This window comes from Arctopsyche grandis, chromosome 9 (genome assembly GCF_051622035.1).
Source record: "Arctopsyche grandis isolate Sample6627 chromosome 9, ASM5162203v2, whole genome shotgun sequence".
Taxonomy (NCBI): Eukaryota; Metazoa; Arthropoda; class Insecta; order Trichoptera; family Hydropsychidae; genus Arctopsyche; species Arctopsyche grandis.
In genome coordinates, this window is record NC_135363.1 from 17236901 (window position 1) to 17257442 (window position 20542).

The following is a 20542-nucleotide window of genomic DNA, read 5'->3' on the forward strand; positions in this document are numbered from 1 at the left end:
GTGTTCAAAACAAAAAAATGTGAGTTTCCAACTCAATTTACTAGTTGAGTGACGTTTTCACGAAATAATAATTTCCATATAATTTGGTACCAACGTATAATTGAACTGTAGTTTCAGTTCTAATATAGTTTGACCAGTTAGAATGTAATTCGCTATATGAATCAACTTACGTCGGTTAACTTGTCCAAATATTTTACAACTGAAAATACACTTCAACTATAACGGTAGTTCTTACCATGTTAGATGAAATATATTCCAACTAGTCAAAATATATTACAACTGGAAGGTACACTTCAAGCGTTATATTACAACATATATTAATATTGTAATTTTCTTTAACTATTGAGTATATGTAGTATGAACATTGGTACAACAGTCAGTTTGAATGACTTTACAGTTGCTACCTAGTCATATTTATAACTCTCGGTTTTCTACTTATTAATTTCGTATTCGAAATATACATATGTACATACATGATGTCAAAAAATATTCTTTTTCATTTCTAAATTAGGTTTTTTAAGACAAAATAGTCACACTTTGGAAGCATTTAGTGAAGGTGACTTTAACCGCAATGGACCATGATTAATTAGTACATCTTTCGAGCAACAGTTTAAATATTGAACGTCAGTCTTTCGTGCAGACGTGGTGCATCCGTTGACATATCTATTTTGACACTTATAAAACGCCATGCGTGCGCGTTTTTTTTTTACTTATTTATTTTGGCATGCGAAATATGCCCTCAAAGTTCATAATTATTTTTGCAATTATCAGAAGAGGTCAAGTTGTGTGATCAGTGGTGGCAGGCGTAGATCTTAGGCACCTCTCTGGAGAGGTAAATAATAAAACGAAAGAAAAAAAACATAGCTGTAAATCTTCAAAACGAGGCTTTGGTTTTGGAATGAGGCGGTCCGCTCTCCGAGTAGTGGATCACTGGGTCACTTTTTCGAGCAGGGCGATCCCGTTTTTTCTGAAAAAACTGTCGAATAACTATGGGAGATATGCGAGAACGGAAGATCGTTGACCCCTCGGTCGATTTTAAGGACATTTTCACTTGTGCATAATGGCGATGCGTCACCGCGGAGCCGAAACTGCACACAACGGCGAGCTCAAATTAAAAAGCCGTTTTTAAATATGGAACAGTAGGTGATGCTGCATTGTGAAGCCGGTGTGGCGTGGGTTACCGGAGAGAAAAACCAATACATCTATGTATATACATATATATACCGGCAACAACAATCGAAACGATTTCTAATTTTTTCCTATCGAAATTTTCGTCATAGCATCGCGATAGCGATCTCAGAAGCATGCCGAATCCCACTAATGAAATCCATTAGCATTTTATTCGATTTTCTTCACATATACCAAAAAAAAATTGTGTTTTATTCAACGCGGTACGATATTTATCACGATTTCTCCATCTTGAATTCATTACTAGTGTATGCAATAAAAACCATTTTAACTGAACCTTTGGCATATATGCATGCATGCCAAGAAAAGTTTAACCCGTGGGAAAAGCCCTCACTAAAATTTGACCTATACAACACGGTATTATATAATTTTTTGCTAGACATAAAAAAATCTGTTGCATATACACATATATTAAAATATTTTAAACCTTTGTATACGTACATACATACATATGTACATATGCATATTTGACTCATTTGGTTCGCAAAAGTATTACGATAGCATTTTTGCATTCATTTCTGATTCGAAACCAGTTAAAATCGATACTCCCAAATGCATCCGACGACACATCCTTATAAAGGACGATAGCTTTTACCGATCGAATAACGTTTTGTGACTCAACCCAATGTAAAAGCTCTTTCTTCGAATCCATTACGCCTGGAAATGCACGAATATACGACCGTAGCGGTAAATCAGGTATGTAAAAATCTCTTTTTTACCTTGTTTGTTTATCTTTTTTTGCCGAATTAATTAATTGAAAACAAAAACGCTTTATAAACCGGTAGCTCTCTTGCAAGTATTATACAAATCTCGTGTCGTCGTTTGAACGAATTATTCTTATGGAATGTCGGCTTGAAGTGTGTTAAAATTGTACGCCGAACGACGACAAGGCTCTGAAAAATATTTAAAATGTATCAGAGGCTCTCATCGAACTGCCCAAGCCAGGGGTTTTCATTGCAAACATGCACGCGACTGCATATGCAAACAGGCGCTCGTTTCTCAGAAGCGGTTTTGTATGCGTTTCCAAACGAACATTTAATTTATTTTAACAAATGAAACGTTTTCTTAGATATGTAGATTATAAAATCATTCATTATACTCATTAGAAATCCAATTGTTAGAATCGGTCGTGCAGTAAAGTGCATTAATTCCCTGTTAAGTAAGTACTGAAGTCATCAATTTCGCAAGATGCGACAGGCTGGTCTGTTCGACTGCGTATCCTTGAGGCTGGGTTCGAGATCAACGGCTCAGAAATGCGCTCGGTCATCCATCATCGTTGCATTCTGCACCCAGGATGCGGCTTTACATTGTTATTGCCAAAAGGACGCGGTCATTTAAATGCAACAGTGGTGGTGCAGCCATCATCATCAGAAGCGGTGCCAAACCGACCGACCGGCCGGCCGGCCGACAGACAGGCTGCCAGATAAAGTTTCAACACATGTTTCGTTCTCGTCAAAACGAAAATATTCGATACGAGTTAAGAAAGACCAAGTTCTAGATTGTCCCAGTTTCCCCGGCTGTAGCTCTAGCGGTCCAAAACGCTTTCCGAGAATGTGGGAAAATTGTGTTTTCCGTCTTCGCACAACACACACACCCTCTCGACGCAAGGGAGAAATTACTTTGACGCAAACTTTTGCAATCTATTCAAGAATTCGATTTAACCTTCTTAATTCTTAATGTCTGTGCAATATGTCTCATCTAGTTTTATTACAGTTTCATTTAATTTCATTTCATCAGCTATGCCGCATTTCCCAAGTATTATAATAATGTTGAGGAAAAAGCTCATGTAAATATGTGTGTATGTACATATACTAGCACTAAAACTTGACCACTATCGTGTTGTACGTACCTTTATTTAAATCCCGAATTGTTTTCCTTATGTTCAATTGTATCTTATGTATCTGAATATATCGGAACTTTTTATCTGAATATCTGAATCTGTCGTAACTTTTTATCTGAATAAAAAGTTCCAATTTATGTATACATACATATTATATGGTCATATGCATACTTTATATTTTGTAATTGAATTATAAACTGTGAATTACTTTGCAAAAGCCTTTTAGCATTTCATAGGAATATCTTATTGTTTAGGGACTTTTTTTTATTTTGAAACTTAAAAAACAAATCTTGTGAGAATCTGACTATACATAGAGAACCTTTTCTTTTTTTAGTAATCAATACATTTACATAAATATAAACTATTTTGCTCTTTAGAAACTACATATGTACAACCACTTCTGAAGTCCATCATTGGCAGATACGCAATCATCGTATTTGAAACCATTGATTGACGTCATTTCAGTGCATACAGTTAATTTCATATATGAGACGTTACAAGACGTTGTTGCTGGAACAGTTGGGACTTTATGTCCCTAATAATTATGTGCGTGGTAGACATCATCATTTAATGGTTGTACCTGCTGCTCGCACAGTTCTTTTTCGAATGGCTCCTATTCCAAGAGCTATTCGACTTCTCAATGAAATCGTTGCTGCTGTCCCTGAATGTGATATTTTCCACCTTGGGGAGCGTAGATTGTCAGATATTATCTTAACATATTTATCTGGTAACCTGCGCTCATCGTTACTTTCTTAATTTGAATGTGATGAATGAGTGGAATCTTAATCTACTCTCTTCCATTTGGGCCTCGCTGTGATTTTATTTTTTATTCATATTTTGTTTTATTTTATTTTATTTTTTCTTTCTCTTTTGTACATTTTTATATACTATTTTAATTTTGCTCAGTGTAAACAAAGAATGGGATTTATGGATTTTATTTTTAATTTTTACACTTTTGTTATTTTTTTTTTCTCTCTGAATGATGTATTATTTTCCTTTTGTTACTTTTTTTTATTATTTTATTTTACCATGTTTTCTGCTTTTGCTTTTTTCCTTTATTTACAGTTTACTTGTTTTTATATCATGTTTTTATATCTTTTTCAAATGTAGGCCATTGTGGCGCATTAGGTTCTTCCTGTAATGCCACAATGGTCCAAAACTATTAAATAAATAAATAAATAAATAATTGAAAGTGGCATAAGTCCACTTTTCTTCATTTCGAGAAATATCTCGCAATATTTTATTATATCTACACTCGTCATTGCAAATCGCTCCAATGCGACGAGTGCAGTATACAGATCAAGAAATACACCAAATTATTAACTTTTACATAATTCTAAATTATACATGACATATATGGTCAAACATAGCAAAGTGCAATGCAAACATAATATACAATACGATCAAAAAATATGTTAAACAACAATACGAATTTTTCATACAAAAATCATCCACAGAAACATCTATGGAGAGAACCCCGGCGCACCTTGAGATATAACATAATAACTCCATAATAACATAATAACATTTTACGAGAGAAATGTGAAGGGAAAGCCAATTTTGCAGGAATCGTTTCAATAAAAATCAGAAAAATTGGCAAACTCTGATAGGAAACGACCGACCTGGTAACAAACCAAGGTCTGGCCAGCAGCAACAGCAGTGTGACTCGAACTCGTAATCTCACTGACCATAGCAAGATATGCTAACCACTATTCCATGCTGCTGGTTAATGTTTTTGAAACTGAAAATTGGACTTTCGCCACTTTCAAATATAACGGCTCATATTGTTAATTAAATACATGCATAAGACGTACTTCCTTATACTCTTTAATTCATATCTTAAACATTTTATCCATTAAGAGGGCTGGACCCCAGCGCCTTGTCCATACAAACGTATTAAACTTCTCCCTTCCTCAATTAACGGCACTAGAGAAATTATTTTTTAATATGCTATTTACATATATAATCATCATAGGCATGGTTCTAATTTTTTTGATTAACCAAAAAATAAAATTAATCAAAAAGAAAAAAAATAGAACCATGCCTATAGTGGATATAAATGGCATATTAAAAAATAATTTCTCTAGTGCCATCATTGTAGAAGGGAGAAGTCTAATACGTTTGTATGGACAAGGCGCTGGAGTCCAGCCCTCTGAAAGCATCATTGTTTTTCATTCTCAACTTAGTTTTGACAAATATGAAATTATCTATGAAACAATACAAATTTACAATTGGATGGATGAATGTATTCAGAATAGGGAGGAATATATGTATATGTATGTATGTATATTGCCAAAAAAAAATTGCCACCATATTTATTTTTTGAACGAAACTTTTTTGTAATTTTTTACTGACCAGCCTCTCGATTATCGCGATCACAAAATCCAACGCGGACCGGGCCCGTCTGTACGAATGAAAAAATGATTTTTTTCTCGTTTGGCAACGTCTGATCCAACGGCTAACAGCACACATATCCAAGTTGTGAAGTGTGAATTGGCGAACGCGTGGGCTTGTGCCGAATGTGACATTGAGCGTTTTCAGCAACAACGGCGGCGGCAACGAGCACGAGAGGATCGCATTCTTGGGTTGCGCTCTCGAGAGCCGCAGTCGCCGCTAATGTCCACAAAAAAACAGGTTCCCTCCGATGGCGATGGCGATGTGTGGTGTCTGTCCCTCCACATCGCTCTAGTCGTCGAGATCTCGAACCTTCGTCAGTGCACCTGACATACCCAGCGAGCACCGCAAGGTGAACAACGTCCCTTCCAGAGGCAGTCGGTCCTCGCGAGCTGGTCTCCGACCACTTCAGGCCACCGACCACCGTTGGTCGCAGCTTCTTTTTTTTTCAACGTCAGTCTCATGCCGGCAGAAGGTCACGGTCGAGCTTTTGGCACCTCGTTCTAATTTTTGACAACGTTTTGACAGAGTTTTTAACTTGGGCGAACTTGAAACAGTCTAATGATCCAACGACTTCAAATATAGTAACGTAAAACGTAGTACAGCATCATCGCGGTGACCATATTTTTTTGAGAAAATAAAGTACATATGTATGTATAAAGAATCAGTTAACATTTTGAATTTTTAAACAATAATATTTATTACACATTATTGAAATTTAAGAGACATTTACCACTCGAATTAGTTTTTTTTATTTTTTCAATTCTTAAATATTCATTCATAAGTATTGAAAAATCACAATCAATAGTTACTTTTGGCATGGCAGTACTAGATTTGGGATAAGCCAAAAACTGAAAAAAATGGCGCATTTTTTAACGTTTACATCTCATAAACAAAAAGAAACCTACAAAAATCATTGTCATATTCGAATTTAGGTGGATCAAATGGATGTCTCCGCTCCGGTAATTTTTTTTTTTGTTTCTCAATGTAATCAAAAGATTTAATAATATTTATGAATTGCATCTTTATTATTTTTAGCGATAGTCGATATTACAAAATAAAGGACGAAAGGGCAAATTTAGAAAATAAATAAATCTTAAGGACAGGACAGGGAAATAAAGGACTGTCCTCTTAAATAAATGACGTATTGTCACCGTAAGCATCATACATATAATCAAATAATATATATGTATGTCCGAGCTTTTTGCATATTTTACTGAAAGTAATTAGGTACTACATATATACTTTAATTTTGTAAGGGAAACTTTTTATTATTCCCAACTTTTAAAACATGTTGAATAACGATAAGATATTGAAGTTTGTCAATTTGATACGGTTTGTGAAATACATCGAGTTATGAATTGTGCGTTTTTCATTTTTATTATTACCATTGTGCGATTTCTTGAATGAAATATGTATGTTTGTAGTTTAAACAGTTACATATGTACCTATACATAACGACATTCTCTTAGGTGCGTGCAAAAAACGCAAATTTATACGTACAAGCTAGAAATTTTGTATATCTAAAATCAAGATTAGAATTAATTAGATATGTATCGAATCCCGAGTACGTTTCGTAAATTTTCAGAATGTCTGAGCTTTTTAAAACGTTCAGATTAATGTTGAAATGAAAGCTTTTTAGATTTGCGATAAAACGAGCGTTGCCACTGCATTTGGTTTTGCATTGCAAAAAATTGCAGAATTAATAAATCTTTGTGACGCGTAAAACGTCACATTTGTAAAGAGACTCCACGTGTGGTCATTTCGTGGGTCGTTTAATTTCGAAGGACCTTGTCCTTTTCAGATTATACTTCTGTGCTCATTTTTTGAGCTGAATGTTGGAGAATATATTTATGTCATTTTTTTTTCTTTCACTCTCATAAATTTTATTGGCCTTGATACAAATAAAAACACGACAACGACGCCTCTGGCGCGTTCTCTATTATATATAGAATAAATGTGTTTAAAATATTAAAATATTTGGTATATGGGTATGGTCTGATGTTTAATATGTGCGTAGTATTATTATCAGGCGATTTTAATTGATCGAGACAAAAAGAATATGAGATACATCGCATTCGATGAACAAAAAACAACAATCTCGGCAATTTATCAAGCGTGAAGATGTTTCCTTGACTCATAATTTTTTTGGCACAAGGTTTTACATTTTTTGCAGCATACCTATTTACCACAATGCAAAAAAATAATTTGTCATTTTTTTTTTTTATATTTAAAAGCCGTTTTATTTTTATATTTAAATTTTTTTTAACGAGAATTTATTACGCACTCTACGATAACGAATTGTGCAAACGCTTCGGTTTTTCAAGTATCGGTTGGATTTGAGCTAGTGACCTTAGATTTGCGAGTCAACGACTTCACCCACTTGGCGACCGCGGTCGTTGCGGATGACCTTGAACGGTGATAGTTTAGGTCAAGTGTCAAGTGTTCGACTATGTGAATAGGAGAAGCACATCCGAGGAGGAATTCCGTTTGGCACCAGAGCTGAAACCCCCCACCCCCCGCCCCCCGCCCCACCTCCCTCAAAATCGGCAGTTTCGCGCTGAAAAAGAAACGCAAGGACGAACGGACTCGTTCGTTCCACAATAATAATAATCGAGTGTGACAACATGCGTCCCATTTTCGCAAGGCGAACCGGTAACGATAATAATAATTATCGAACGCGTTTAAAAATCGTTAACCGTAAAAGCCAAAAACGGAATTTCGACCCGATAAAGAAGCTAATTGGCAAAAGGAACCGCTGCTGTGAAAAAATGCACTTGCAACACGGTAATGTTAACTTGACGTTGATGAATTTCCCGCGTCGATTTCCAGCTTCGGGTTTCGTGTGTCGCTCCAAGTTTTGCTCCCAGCTCGATAATACTTAATCACATATCTCTACAATTAGCATATGTATAATTTCACTGCATAATATATCTGGCTTTTGACTATGTCTCTGTGTATCACTCTAGTACATACAAATTATGTAAAATATTACATAGTACGTATGTATGTATATGCAAGTGGTGCATATTTTACAGGTTCATATGTACATTTTGTTAATTTATGAACATTCTAGTTTGTTCCAACCTGGTCAGTTATAGCGTACACAAAAGAACAAATTGGCAATCGAACTAGATAGTTTGTTCATGCACAAAGTATTAGGCATAAGCAGGACCGATGAGAGGGAGGAGGGAGCTAAGGTAAAGTTTCAGGACTAATCGAGAGGGCCTACTGTTATATCATACTTTCTTATTCAATTATTTCAAAAATAGCAACCAACATACATATATTGTCAATCCAGTGTAGGATGACACTATATGTATATATATGTATATATATGTATATCTATATATACGGGTAAAACGCACTATGTGTATCTATATAAACATACATATATACAGGTAAAATGCACATGCTGTCCTTTTCACCCCATTTCGACCAATAGCATTTCGTGCGTACAATGCTCTACTGTATGCACGAAATGCTATTGGTCGAGAGGCGGTGAAAGAGATAGCATGTAAGTTTTTCCTAAGTCTCTTCCTACAGCTGACCAAGTATAGGTATTTTTATTCAGATAGTTCTGATAGATTTTTCGCATATTAAAAATATATCTTAAGATCTTTTTTTTAGTTTTTCATGGGATATATTTTCCCAGGGCCCGATTTCCTCTCGGCGGCCCTGGGCATAACTTAAAGTATTCTCGATAATATTTTAAATTTTAGCGGAAACGGAATTATGGCAGCGTTGTAAGGGGGTTTCCATAGGATTTCTCTTTTAAATATAAACATCTCAAATATTTGGAGAACTAAGGTTTTGATAGTTAAAATACATCTGGTGAGTCAATTGTTAGTGTTTGAACAAACTAGTATGTACATACATACATACATGAACGAACCGGAGTGGACACATACTGTATTATATATAAATGTACTTCTAGATACAGGCGATGATATAAAATGTTACATATGTAAGTATAGGTAGTGATCTGAAAATTTATATTTCAGATTTAGTCAACTTTTCAAAGTCTTGTCTACGACTGGCTGATGACGATTTTCATGACTTTTTTTTATGAATATAAAATAACCATAAAATAAGTTATCGTTTCGGTCGAACTGCGATAACCCCTCAAGTGCAATCAAGTTTATATGTGGATCGAATTGAAGTCAATAATTGAAAATGCATATTTGCGTAGTAAAGTCTCGTAACTGACGTCAACGCAACGCTGAAAAATTACTGCGACTTTAAATCGAATCCAGGGTCAACACTCACACGCCGGTTACATTATTGTAAACAGTTGAATTACTAAACCACTTAAATCTTGCGCATGCTGACACGAAAGACCTTATTATGATTTCGCATTATCAATTTAGGAGATTATTCACCGGGAGGGGATGAGAGTGGGTGGATAAAGGGGGACGACTTAAAAGCACATTAATCAATCGTCGGTGTTAAACTGCTCATTGAAAATGCAAAAGCACAAAAGCAATTGGGACAGATGCGATCGTTGAATTAAAAAAAAGTATGTATGTACTACATGTAAGTATGTACATACATTAACCGTTTGAGTGCCGATTCCAATTGGAAAGTTTACGATGGGCAATCGTCTTTTCAGAATTGCAGGAGCTTTTTGCATTCACTGCAGCTTTTTGTATCATCGCAGCAGATACAGTTTCTGGGCTTTTAGTAGTAGTATAGCTTGGTTTTAAGTGCAACTCGTTGTGTGAAATGAATCTGAGATTGGATCTGTTTTTAACACGACAGGCTATTGAAAAATATACATGCACATATTACATTCATATGTAGATCCGAATATATGTACATATATGTATGTTTGTTTCTTAACGAGACACCTTTATATAATAATAGGTCAGACATTCAAAGATACTCTTTATGATTATGTGGGATATAATATACTAATTATTGCACTTTATTAGAATAATTTTCTTTGAAAATGTATATCAATCTTTAAAAGTCGTTTTGTTGACACATATTGGTGATCCTCAATTTGGTTGATCGAAGCCGGGCATTTCAAAACCAGTCTATATATGTATGTATATAAAATAAAACATTAAAATATAATATATATATATATATATATATATATATATATATATATATATATATATATATATATATATATATTCTACCACATGCATATGTATGTAAATATATACTCGTATATGTTTCTATTGGATTAATTGAATTAAAATTTACAACAATCACTTTCTGTTTTAGCAGGTAACTGGTTTTATTGACATTCGAATCATTGATTTTTCTTTATTTTAAAAGTTTTGTTAGACTTAGTACTAAAATCATTCACGGAATTGTAGTTGCTTGTGTATATGTACATACTCGTATGTGATGGTTAAATATTTTTTGTAAAACTACATCCATATACATATATTATATGTACGCATGTATGTACATATGTATGTTACAGTCGAAATGTTCACTCCGGTTCGTTCATGAACATACCAGTTTGTTCATACAAGAACTATTGGTTTTAGTTTAAGTGCTAACAGTCGAAAGCTATCTTCAAATAGACTCACAAGGTGTCGCATGAAACTTTTGGCTGTCAAAACCTTTGAGATGTAAAAACACCAAGTATTTAAAATGAAAAATTTATTTCCCGTTTTCACTAATTTTAAAAATATTGGATTATTTTAGTAAGTAAACATATGTATGTATGTATGTACATTAATGATGGGGCAAACTATTGATAATAATTGAACTTATATCTAATAGTTAGTGCATGAACGAACTAGTTCGTTTGTCAATTTGTTTTTTGTGTACACTATAACTGGCTAGATTGGTTCGTGTATGAACAAACTAGTATGTTCATGAACGAACAAAATTTACACTTGGATTGTAGCATATATGTACATATGTACATACATATGGACATATATATATATATATATATATATATATATATATATATATATATATATATATATATATCATCATCATCATCATTTACAGCCATTCGCCATCCACTGCTGGATGAAGGCCTCTCCAACACGCTTCCACTCGTCTCTGTTTTGCGCAACACTCATCCATCTCATTCCGCACATTTTCCTAATTTCGTTCACCCATCTTCCTTGCGGTCTTCCTTTTACTCTTTTGCCTTCTCTCGGGTACCATTCAAGCACTTCTTTTGTCCACCTTTCGTCCATCCTCCTAGCTACGTGACCCGCCCATTGCCATTTCAATCTCTTCACTCTATCCACTATGTCCACTACCCTTGTCATATTTCTCACCCACGTGTTCCGCTTCCTGTCTTTCCTCGTTATGCCAAGCATACAGCGTTCCATACTTCTTTGAGTGCATTGGATTTTATTTTGCATCTTGGCGTTCAGTGTCCAAGTTTCACATCCATACGTCATCACTGGCAAAACGCATTGATCAAAGATCCTTTTCTTCAGGCAGAGTGGCATTTTTGATTTAAAAACAGCATTCATCCGTCCGAATGCACTCCACCCCAATTTCATACGTCTCTTTATCTCTTCATTTTTACTACCAGACATGTCAATTATTTGACCTAAATATAAATAATTATTTACTACTTCTACTGGTTTATCATCTAAGGGGATGCTATCAGGCATGCAATAACTATTGAACATTAGTTTAGTCTTATCTACGTTAATTTTTAATCCTACTTTTCTACTTTCCCTGTCCAGCTGTGTTAGTCTGATAAGTAGGTCAGCTGAATCACGAGCTACTAAAACTATATCGTCTGCGAACCGAAGGTGACTCAAAAAGCGACCATTGATGCTTACTCCGGCTGTATCCCAATCCAATTTCCTGAAAACTCCCTCAAGCACCGCATTGAATAACTTGGGCGAGATTGTATCTCCTTGTCTTACTCCTTTTCCTATGCTAAATCTATCTGTACCTGAAAAAATTTTAACTGAAGCTGTGGCATTCTTATATATTGTAGCTAACAGTCCCACATAGGGTTCCGGCACTCCCTGTGTTTTTAGAGCGTTAAGTACTGCATTATGACTAACTGTATCGAAGGCTTTCTCATAATCGACGAAACCTAGGCACAGTGGCCGTTGATATTCGTTGGCGCGCTCGATTAGTTCGCCAACTACTTGGAGGTGGTCCATTGTGCTGAAATTTGCCCTAAACCCTGCCTGCTCTATAGGTTGGTTCTCGTCGAGGATATTCTTCAGCCTTTCTGTAATAACCTTCGTGAAGAGCTTGTAGACCGCTGAAAGTAGACTAATGGGTCGGTAGTTCTTGATATCGCTTTTGTCGCCTTTTTTGTGTATTAAAATGATAGTTGCGTTATTCCATCCTTCTGGTATAGCTTGGTTCTGGATGCATTTGCTGAAAAGCCTAGCTAAGATATTAATTAGGGGGGGGCCGCCACATTTTAGTAAGTCGATGGGAATATTATCTTCCCCTGGGGTTTTACCATTCTTTGCAGTTTTTAGCGCGGCCTCTACTTCGCTAGGCAATACTGCAGGAACCCTTTGGCCGTGTGTCGATTCCAGAGTGGGGAATTGGCCGTTGTCGTTCTCGTATAGTTTTGCATAGAACGTGTAAACTCTGTCTATGATTTCTTCTCTATTCCTAATTATTACTCCGCTCTCTGATCTGATTGCGATCATTTGGTTTTTGCCTAAGAAAAGATCCTGTTTGCACTTTTTCAGGCTACGGTTATTCTTAATGGTATTTTCTATTAGCTTGCTGTTAAAATCCCTGACATCCCTGACTATTCTCTTCTTAATTTCCTTATTTACTAGATTGTATTCTTGCTTATTATTATCCCTATCTAAATTCCTTTTATGCTTAATTAGGTTTTTTGTTTCCGCTGAAATTTTGCTTAATTTAATCTGTTTCCTGAAACCACCTAATTTCTTACCTGTTGAGGTTAGAACCGAACTAATTACAGTGTTCAATTCCTCGATGTCTGCTTCTGGGTTTAATTTCCCGTATCGATTTCCAAGTTCGAGTTCGAATTCCTTTTTCCTAGACCTTAGTTGAGCGAAATCTGGAGAGTTACTGCATCCTTTTATTAATTTCCTACGTTCGCAATTTATATTAATGGCCATCTTGGCACGGACTAATCTGTGATCGCTGCCTATATCTACTTTACTTAAAACACTAACGTCTTTAACGGAGTGCAGGGCATTTGTTAGGATGAAATCGATCTCGTTTCTGTCTCCTTTAGGACTCTCCCAAGTCCACTTATTGTTGGTGTTTTTCCTGAAAAATGAATTAGTGATGAAGAGCCTGTTGTGTTCTGCGAATTCTATGAGGCGATCGCCTCTGTCGTTTCTTTGGCCGGTACCAAAATTGCCTACTGCTCTTTCTGTGTTTGCCTTTTGTCCTATTTTTGCGTTAAAGTCGCCCATGATTATTTTAAAGTGGTGGCGGCTATTATCGTATGCGCCCTGTAGTTTTTCGTAGAAGTCTTCTATTTCCTCGTCTGGGTGGCTAGATGTGGGGGCGTACACTTGGAAGATTTGACAAGTGTACCTGCTCGAGATTCTTAATACTACATAGCATATACGGTCCGATATGTCGTTTATTTCTATAATATTTCTTTCTATTCTCTTATTGATAAGAAACCCTACTCCTCCTATTCTACCATTTGGTAGCCCTCTCCAGTAGAGACAGTTACCACTTTTTAGGATTATTTGGTTTTCCTGTTTTCGTCTTACTTCGCTAAGTCCTACTAAATCCCATTTGATACTTTCTAGTTCATTCTCTAATGCAAGCACACTTCCTTCACTCGATAACGTTCTTACATTGTACGTGGCTAAATACAGGTTTCTATTAGCTAAGCTATCATCCATCGTCACTCTTACCTTGTTGGAGGTTTGGATATTATTTTTCTCGCATTTATCCAAGATGTGTTGAGAAAAAGGCGGTACTTGAGAGAGATTTCCATTCAAGGAGTGAGTTCTTACCGCCATAAACTCTTCTCTGTGGTCAGCTTTGACATATAGTCATCCTAGGTATCACTTGGATCACTTATGAGTTATTACATGCCATTTAACAGGGTTACTTTGTAAGTGAAAGTAGTTAGTTATGATAATAATAGATTAGCAATTGTTATACTACTTTTTTACAGATCTTTATCGTGAGACGCCTCTTTGGAGACAACGGATTTATATATGTGAGTGCGGTTTGTAATTTAATATTTTAATAATAACTTTAGTAAAGTATATAAAATTACACGAATTACTTTAATATAATTTAAATATGAAAAAGAACTGATAGACAGTTGGGAAACACCGTTTCTGTTTGCTATTATTCTATTAAGTAAAGTTCGTTAAAGATTTTTGGCTGGAAGCAATTATGTGGAAGATTTATTGCTTCTGTGGGACCGACTTGGCTGGCGAAGGACCCTTTTTTTGTATTCAGGTAGGGAGATGTATCTCGTTTGACACCGATTTGACACAAAAATTAGCACAAAATTTTTCGAAATAACTGATATAAAACCGCTTTTTACGACCGATTTGCTGTTTATTTTTACACTTAAATTATACTAGGATGCAATTAGTAAAATAAGTGATTAGATGGTTAAGTTAAATTTCGTGCAATAGCCGGGTTTAAGCGAGTAATAGCGGGAGGAACGCAGAAGCACGTCCTCCTCACATGACACGAAAGACCGAACTCTATATATATATATATATATATATATATAAATGCGGTGACCGTCACCGCATCGAAAGGTCGAAAAATCGAAAATGTTCGTTTAACATGAATACATATGAAAAGCGGGTAGTATATATGTATGTATCAGTGGCGGGCGGTGACTTTTCAAACAAGGGATGCTGTCCCTTGTTTGAAAAAAAAAAAAAAAAAACCGACCAATTTATTTTTTTAAATTTAATTTTATTCTTCGTTCCTTTTTACAAAATTCATCGATAACCGCATCATAGAATTTTTTATTGTTTTTTAAATTTGACATTATTTTCTTTTCGATTGCAATTAAAGCAAGACCAGAGAGTCTTTCTTCACTTTGACTACTTCTGGTGAACGTTTTAATTCTTTTCATAGTCGAAAATGATCGTTCAGCCGATGCGCTCGTGGAAGGTATCGTACAAATTAATTGTATTAAACTAAATACTTGTTCCAAAACGTCTATTAGATCATCTTTCACAATTAATTCCTTTACGTCATTTATAGATTTCAAATGAAAATCTTGCGTTGAGTACATGTAAATTAATTCGCTTTTTAATTTCATAAAATCAAAGTATTTTCCATAAGTTAGGTGGAGTGATTTAAATAGGAAATCTGGAAAATTATTTTCATATTCTTTAAATTTTTTGACGTTGAAAAATTCGAGAAATTTTAAATTTTCGATATCTCGAAATCGATTGGTTGTATTTACTGAAAGAGTTTCTAAAATTTCAGAATAGTGAAGTTTATACGTTGTTTTCACATCTTCTTCACATTCAGCATATTTTCTTTTTCTATTAAAATTTTTAGTTATTACTTTGTTCCACAATGAATCAAAATCGTCTTTTTTGTTATCTAAATATTTTACAAATTTTTTAATTTCACTTACGCAATACGATATGTCAAAGGTTTTTTTTTGTAAAATTTCAAATAAAAAATCTGCCGAATTAAATATTGCAGAAAATAAATGCAAATTGAAATTGAATTCAAACTCTTTTAAATAACGATGAAGGACTTCAGCATTTATGACAGCATCAGTATCCCATTCGTCTTCGTCATTAATTATTTGATTAAATATTTCCATTAATTCGGACAAATATCTCGAATTTTTCGTTGCACTCCATTATGCTCCCCGGACATTGCAGCCGCTCCATCGTACGTTTGTGCAATTAATTTGTCCAAACAACCAAATTCTTCCAAGGTCTCACGTATGTGCTGAAAAAGAGCATTAGCTGTTCTATTGGGACTAACATCAACAAATCCAACAAATCTCTCCTGAATTTCATTGTTTTCATCTACATATCTAAAAATAGTAGATAGCTGAGCTTTGCGACTGATATCTGTAGATTCGTCCACAATTATGGAAACAAATTTTGATGCACGTATTTCAGTTTTAATCTCATCTAGCAAGACTTTTGATATTGCGGATACCAAGTCATTTTGTATATGGTTCGATAGTCCAGTAAACACCGTAGAGTTATCTAAATGAGTTTTCAATTTTATGTCTGATTCACTCAACAGATACAGCAATTCAATATAATTCCCTCTATTTTCCGATTCCTGGTGTTCAAAATGTCCTCGTAAAGGTTGTTCTTGTTTTGCTAAAAAACAGATCGCGCTTATTAATTTCGACAAAATGTATCTATTTGCAGTAACTTCTTTGTTGTGCATTTCAATATTTGCTTTAAATTGAGCACTTAAAAAATTTTCTATACGAGGTCCCTTTCCAAATTTTTTAAATTGAGCAGCAGAACATATGTGAGCTTGAGAACATTCATGTCTCTTGCGCGATTTACTTAAATTGTTTAGGTCAGAAAATCCAAATTTACTCCAGACATTCACTTCTTGAGAAAATAAAATACATGGCCAACAGAATAATTTCGTTAAGTGAGCACATCCACAAATCCATGAAATTTTTTCGTATGTTTCTGTGTTAAAATACCTTTTAAATGTTTTTGTTTTAGACTGAATATTTAATATTGGTGTGGGTTTGGGGCTCTTAACAATAATCTCCTTTTCATTAAATGGGAGAGAAGCAAATCTTCTTTTCAGCACATTTTCAATTAAACAATTGCAATTATTATTGATCTCGACGACAAGTCCACTCTCATTGTTATTTTCGATATCCATATTAAAGGCAATAATGAAAACTCGTAAGTAGTGGAACAGTAAACTAAAAATAAAGTTAGACGAAACTAATTTAAATGAAAACTTAATTCAAAAGTAAAAAATAACCAACTTACAGTATAAATGATTAACTTCGTCTAAAGAAATGAATCGGCTAGCTTTTTGATAAATAACTTGGGGCGTAGCGTGCGGAAATATCGATCAACAGCGGCTTCCAAGTGAAACTCAATAGATAAGCAAACAGAGAAACCGAATCCACCGTAGAGGTTAAACAAGTGTCAACGCGTCCGCGCGAATATGACAGCCTCATAGTGCGCATGCGCAAATGGGATCGGTCCGAACTCCGAATCCATGACGCGCGCGCACTTCACTCAGCGTCTACTCGCCAGCGTCACTCGCCTGTGGCCGGCCTATGCGAATGCGGCCTATGCGAATCCTTAATAAAAATTATCAAAAGATCCTATATAATGCATCATGTAACAAAAAACACGTGATATGTGAAATATATATCATATACTACATCATAATCACGTACATCACTAAGAATACATCGAAGCGAAATTCAAATATTTATTAAAAATACTCTTGGCTTTTTAAAGTTATAGGGGATGCGCCGCATCCACCGCATCCATGGACCGCACGCCACTGGTATGTATATCAGTGGCGCACGGTAAAACTCTATCTACCCCCTTCGTACAGCCTCACTTAATTTGCGCGAGCAGGATACAAGGGGAACAAGAGGAACAGGCTTTTCCTCCCATATCCTTCCCGCGCACATTAAGCAAGGCTATACGACAAAAAGAGAGATAATTTCACCGCATACCACTGATAAATATTATATATACATAGTACCGTTTACCATGCATACATTCTTTTTGATCTTTCGACCTTTCGATGCCGTGATGTAGACCCATATAAATGCACTTGAGCCGAGATTGTTTGATACACATAAAGGTATATTCATATATTCCATTGGCGCATGCGCATTCCACTCATTCATATGCGTATTTTGTATATATAATGTACCAAAGAATACTTTCTGTACTTGCTGGTTACGTACAGTTGCCGGTACATGCTGTGCTAATACGAGGTTACCCTAATACGCATTGCATGCTTGATAACACAACTCAAAATAATATCTATAACGAAATAAAGGGACGAGTTTGTTTTGTCAACGTTTACATTTTCCCCGAGGGTGGAGGTTGGCGACTCTGCATCGTCGGCCACAACACCATTCGCCACGAGCATGGCCTAGCCTGGTGCGAATATGAAAGCGCGTCGTTGACATTTGAACAAACAGCCCACCAGGAAAACTCGAATGGTCGTGCCAACCTATAATAACTATAACTCAATGGCAAATATTGACGTAGAAAACGCTGTGTGCACTATCAACCACTTACGTAAGCAACCGCTGATATCCCTCCATATATTCTCTCTCTCTCTCTCTCTCTCTTTTTCTATTTATCTTCGTCTTTCCCTTTCAGCTGGTGCTGTAATAATCTAGGAAAATTACTACTTTAGCATTTCGAGAGTTTTACCATTGTATCGATAGATAAATAGGAGAAGCTGTGATAGCGCGTTGTTTACGGAAGCCGTTGTTTGGCCGACAGATAGCGGGGCTTCCCGGTGCGGTGGCCTACAGTCAACTGTTGAGAGCTTTGGCCAACTACATATATGTATATAATGAACGACTCGAAAAAAAATATATCGAGAGTGAAAGCACTCTCGCTCTCGAACCCATCGTTATATATGATCGACATTTTTTCGTCGCAATAAAATCACTGCAATTCGATTTTTACTTTTTATAACTGGTATCAATCCCGAGCGTGTAAAGCAGGCCGCTCACGCTCGCTCTTTTAATTCGATGCAATCAATCACAGCAGCGGTGAGTGATTTACCGACTTACACACCTGGTTGTGTATAATTGTGTCGATCAACATAATATGACATGACGGATATGCTAATGACATATCACATTTACGAAATCGCTTACGACACGTGAAATGTATGTACATACAGTTGTAATTAAAGCAAGAAGGTGGACGCGTACACGAGTCGAGTAAGTCTGGACCGCCCCTAAAATCGATCGATGCATTTTTTTATTTTATGAAGAAAATATATGTATATTCAAAGAGAAATTAAAATTCGTAATTGGTCCGAGTGCCGGATTTCCGCTCCTTTACCTACTAGTGTATGAATTTTTACGTACAATTCGAAATAGGCCACAGTGAAAAAAATGAGTCCTCATTTTAAATTTAAGCTGATCTCAAAATATTTTGCCTGCAAGAAGGCATTGAAAGTGAAACACGTGGATGTGATGTATACATAAAGATCGGATGGTCATTAGGTAATGTATGTATGTACATATGTGCATGCATTATGCAAAATAATAAAATAGAGATAGTAATGAATTTTTCAGACATAAAATTTCATATCAGTAAGAATCTTCCTTTCATGAATGTTATGTTTTGCTTTCGTTGAATTTCAAGGTGATAAATTTATATGAAAAAATCGTTTGAATCTCTTTTTAAAAAATCACATATTTTCTAATGACACTTTGTTTTATACTACACTAGTTGTTTTACCCGGCTTCGCTCAGTATTTGTAATATAAACAGCTTAAACATGACGAATCTAATAGTAAATATTCATTATTTGAATCGAAAAAAATATATATCGAATCGTTATAGAAACTGTTTTGTTTACGAAGTTCCCCCCCCCCCCCGGTGAATGCGGCCCGCGTCCCCCGTCCCCATGACCCCATGGAAATTTTTACTTGTTTTCGAAGTTCCCAACCAACAATATTTACAAAGTCTCTTTCGAAATTATATATGAGATTTACTTTTACAGAAAATTTTGGTTATTATTACTACAAAATAAAAAGTAAATTTCATTTTTAATACTTGCTAATTCAATTTCAATTGATATATATTTTTTATCATATTATACTATTTTCTCGAAAATCCCTAAAATCATTATCGTACCCGTGAATTAATAACGATGATCTATCAATATCCTGTTCCTTTTCCTGAGGTGCAGTGCTAACCTTATTCAATTTATCAGATTCCAAAGATTTAAAAATTCAAGAAACTTATAATTGTACATTTGAAAGTAAAATGGTTTCGCAAGTGAATGTGAATTAGCAAAATTATGATCGTATTTTATGATGTTTAAAACTGAAAGTACTCGTACATACGTACATATGTATGTATGTCCTCATATTGATCGTGAATTGCTTCCCCTGCTTTCGATTTTGAACACCATCTCGTATCCGAATGTTTTTACAAGCTTATTATGATGAACGATTTTTCCCATATATTATATTTAGTAGACGATGAAAAAAATTTAAAAA

General features: G+C 35.3%; 3 protein-coding genes across 4 annotated transcripts in view; all 3 read right to left on the reverse strand.

Moving 5' to 3' along the window:
- Positions 1-20542, reverse strand: part of LOC143916946 (uncharacterized) — a 572328-nt gene that overhangs the window by 443781 nt on the left and 108005 nt on the right. The gene's annotated exons all lie outside the window — the stretch shown is intronic.
- Positions 1-20542, reverse strand: part of E23 (ABC transporter G family member E23) — a 71865-nt gene that overhangs the window by 12547 nt on the left and 38776 nt on the right. The window lies entirely within an intron of this gene.
- On the reverse strand, positions 15286-17602 carry LOC143916943 (zinc finger MYM-type protein 1-like). Its single transcript, XM_077438247.1, has 2 exons — positions 17308-17602; positions 15286-17237 (listed from the first exon to the last, which is right to left on the reverse strand). The coding sequence occupies exon 2, from the start codon at positions 17192-17194 to the stop codon at positions 16148-16150; it is 1047 nt and encodes a 348-aa protein (XP_077294373.1). The 5' UTR covers positions 17195-17237; positions 17308-17602; the 3' UTR covers positions 15286-16147.

What these genes read in the sequence shown, in the direction of transcription:
- LOC143916943 (XM_077438247.1), bottom strand. Translation starts at nt 17,194, where the DNA reads ATGGATATCGAAAATAACAATGAGAGTGGACTTGTCGTCGAGATCAAT.